General features: G+C 47.9%; 1 protein-coding gene across 1 annotated transcript; it reads right to left on the bottom strand.

Moving 5' to 3' along the window:
• Positions 1–342: 342 nt before the first annotated feature.
• On the bottom strand, positions 343–1,371 carry LOC105069960 (olfactory receptor 1L4-like). Its single transcript, XM_010956211.2, has one exon. The coding sequence runs from the start codon at positions 1,270–1,272 to the stop codon at positions 343–345; it is 930 nt and encodes a 309-aa protein (XP_010954513.1). The 5' UTR covers positions 1,273–1,371.
• Positions 1,372–2,621: the final 1,250 nt, after the last annotated feature.

Here is a 2,621-nt window from a genome sequence, read left to right as displayed (position 1 = left end):
TGTGAAGTACACTCTAGAGAGGGGAAGTCAGACCCCAAAATGGGTGAGGAGGTACTGTGAAAGTCTGAGCAGGGTGAAGCTTGCATCCACATTGGAGAAATGGCTGATTCCAGGACTGGAGCAGAGAGAGTACAAGGTAAGTCTGGAATATCTTGATGTGATGGAAAGCAAGAAAGTACTCGAAGAGGGTACAGAAGTAATAAATTACAACTCACTGAATAAAGTAAGAAGCCATAAGTCTATACCAGTCTAGGTACATGAACAGATGGGAGGAAGTTTGATGAGGAATGAAATATTTACGTAATTTCAGACTACCTCCCCATAAAGGGTGTATTTCTTATTCTATTCTTTTCTCCTCGCCAGCTTTGTCAAGGCTTGTTTCATGTCCTTGTTCCTAAGGCTATAGATAAAATGGTTCAGCATGGGAATTACCACTGTATAAATGACAGTGACCACACGATCTTTTGTCACTGAGTAGGTGGACGAGGGGCGGATGTACACTGAGATGGCAGTCCCATAGTATAACACCACAACCGTGATGTGGGAACCACAGGTGGAGAAGACCTTGTACCTGCCTCTCCCGGAAGGGAGCCTCAGGACGGCGCGGGTGATGTAGACATAGGAGACGATGATGAAGAGGAAAGGACTCATAATCACAAAGGAGCCCTCTGTGAAGGCCAACAGCTCATTGACGGAGGTGTCAGAGCAGGAGAGCGTTAGCAGTGGCTGGACGTCACAAAAGAAGTGGTGGATGACGTTGGGCCCACAGAAGGAGAGGCGGGCCATGAGAATGGTGTGGGTGAGTGAGTGGAGGTGGGACACCACCCAGGAGGCTATGACGAGCAGGAGACAGCACCCGGGGTTCATGGTTGCGGTGTAGTGCAGCGGGTTACAGATGGCCACATAGCGGTCAGTGGCCATGACAGCCAGGAGGAAGCTGTCAGTGATTGCACAGGCCACAAAGAAATACATCTGGGTGAGGAACTGGGCAAAGGGGACCTTCTTGTTCTTGCTCATCATGTTTGCCGGCATCCTTGGCACGATGACGTTGGTAAAGCAGGTGTCCACCAGGGACGGGTTGGAGAGGAAGAAGTACATGGGGGTGTGGAGGCGGGCGTCCCCCCGGATGGCGGCAGTGATGACTGAGTTGCCAGCCACATTGACCAGGTACATGGCCAGGAAGCTGGCAAAGAGCCACACCTGCTTTTTGGGGTCACTGGTCAGTCCCAGGAGGAGGAATTCAGTGATGTGACTCTGGTTTCCTTTTGTCATTGCTGTCCTGCAGGGAGAAAATACGGAGGAATGTTAGGCATGTGTCCTGGCTTGGAGTCCCCAGTTATAAATTCTTAGGAGTGGCTAGTTTAGTTGACAGGTGTATGGTCACACAGGTCTGGCTTTCCCGTCAGGCTCTGTCACTGATTTACACTGAGCACGAAGTCACCTCCTGAACTTTCATTTCCTTGATCCATAAAGACAGAAATGATGAAATCTCAGGCTATTCTGTTTTTTATCCAGGATTTTTCTCTTTTTGGTTTCCTAAAAATGAATATCAGTCTGTCTTAATTTCTCCCTAAAGAAAACATATATATCCTAGAGCTGGTACTCCCGGCTCCAATCTCTTTGTGGAATGGGTTTGGGAGTTTGAATAACAGTCATAGCAGGAGTGTCATGAAACTGGAAAGTCTCCGACACTCTGGGAGATGAAACTAGTTTAGTATGGGGACAGACCGCTTTCTGGCAGCAGGAGAGCATCTGTCTGGTTTGGTTAAACTGTTTATTTCATGCAGGTGGGTGGTATTAAGGAAGTCATCACGGAAGTAACAGGTGCCTATCTTGACAGTAGATTAGAGTTGAGTTGAGTCCTAGGTGGCTGTTTGAGCATGAGAACTATATAAAAGGTGCAGATATGCTGGCGGATAACAGTGAGGGGTTTAGACAGCAAAGTTCTGGCCTTCAGGATCAGAGTTCTTATCCTGGAAATGGGCATAGAGGAACAAGATCTGGAGAGAACAAAGCAGGACCCCCATCTGGGAGGAATTGTCACTCTGCTCAGCAATTTATAAGGGCAGGGACTCAGCTGCAATGGAACATGATCAGCACTCAATTATCTGCCCTCACACCCAGGATCAGATCCTGGTTATCAGCCAGAATGACCTGAAGCTGAGTCAGTCTCTATGTCCCTGGACTTGGGCTCCTAATGTGCATCTTTCTAGTATCAGGATTGGTGCCAGAGCAGAACGCAGGCAGTTATCTGCCAGTGCCTCTCAGTGACCCCCAATAAAGGGTCAAAAAGGAGAGTGAGAAGAAGTCTACACGCAAGGACACTGAGTACCGATGATTTTTTTTTTTTTTTGGATGTTTTAAGTCCTTACATGAAATTCTCTGCATTGTTGGAAGGATCCGTACTATCTGCATCTCTGGAGACACTTTCCTAAGATGGAGCGGCATAGGTGTCTGTAGCATCTTTTTTTTTTTTTTTTTCCCAGAGTGCTTGGAACTTTGGACTAAGGAGATTTCTCCTATTAGGAAGGGCACAGCAAGACCCGACTGACATGGGAGAGGCCCAGGATGTCACTTCCACGAGGGCATCTGGAAGGGGTCTGACTGCCTTTTCGACACTG

Source organism: Camelus bactrianus, chromosome 4 (genome assembly GCF_048773025.1).
Source record: "Camelus bactrianus isolate YW-2024 breed Bactrian camel chromosome 4, ASM4877302v1, whole genome shotgun sequence".
Lineage (NCBI taxonomy): Eukaryota > Metazoa > Chordata > Mammalia > Artiodactyla > Camelidae > Camelus > Camelus bactrianus.
The sequence above is the reverse complement of the archived record's forward strand: the minus strand, read 5'-3'. Positions and strand labels throughout refer to the sequence as shown.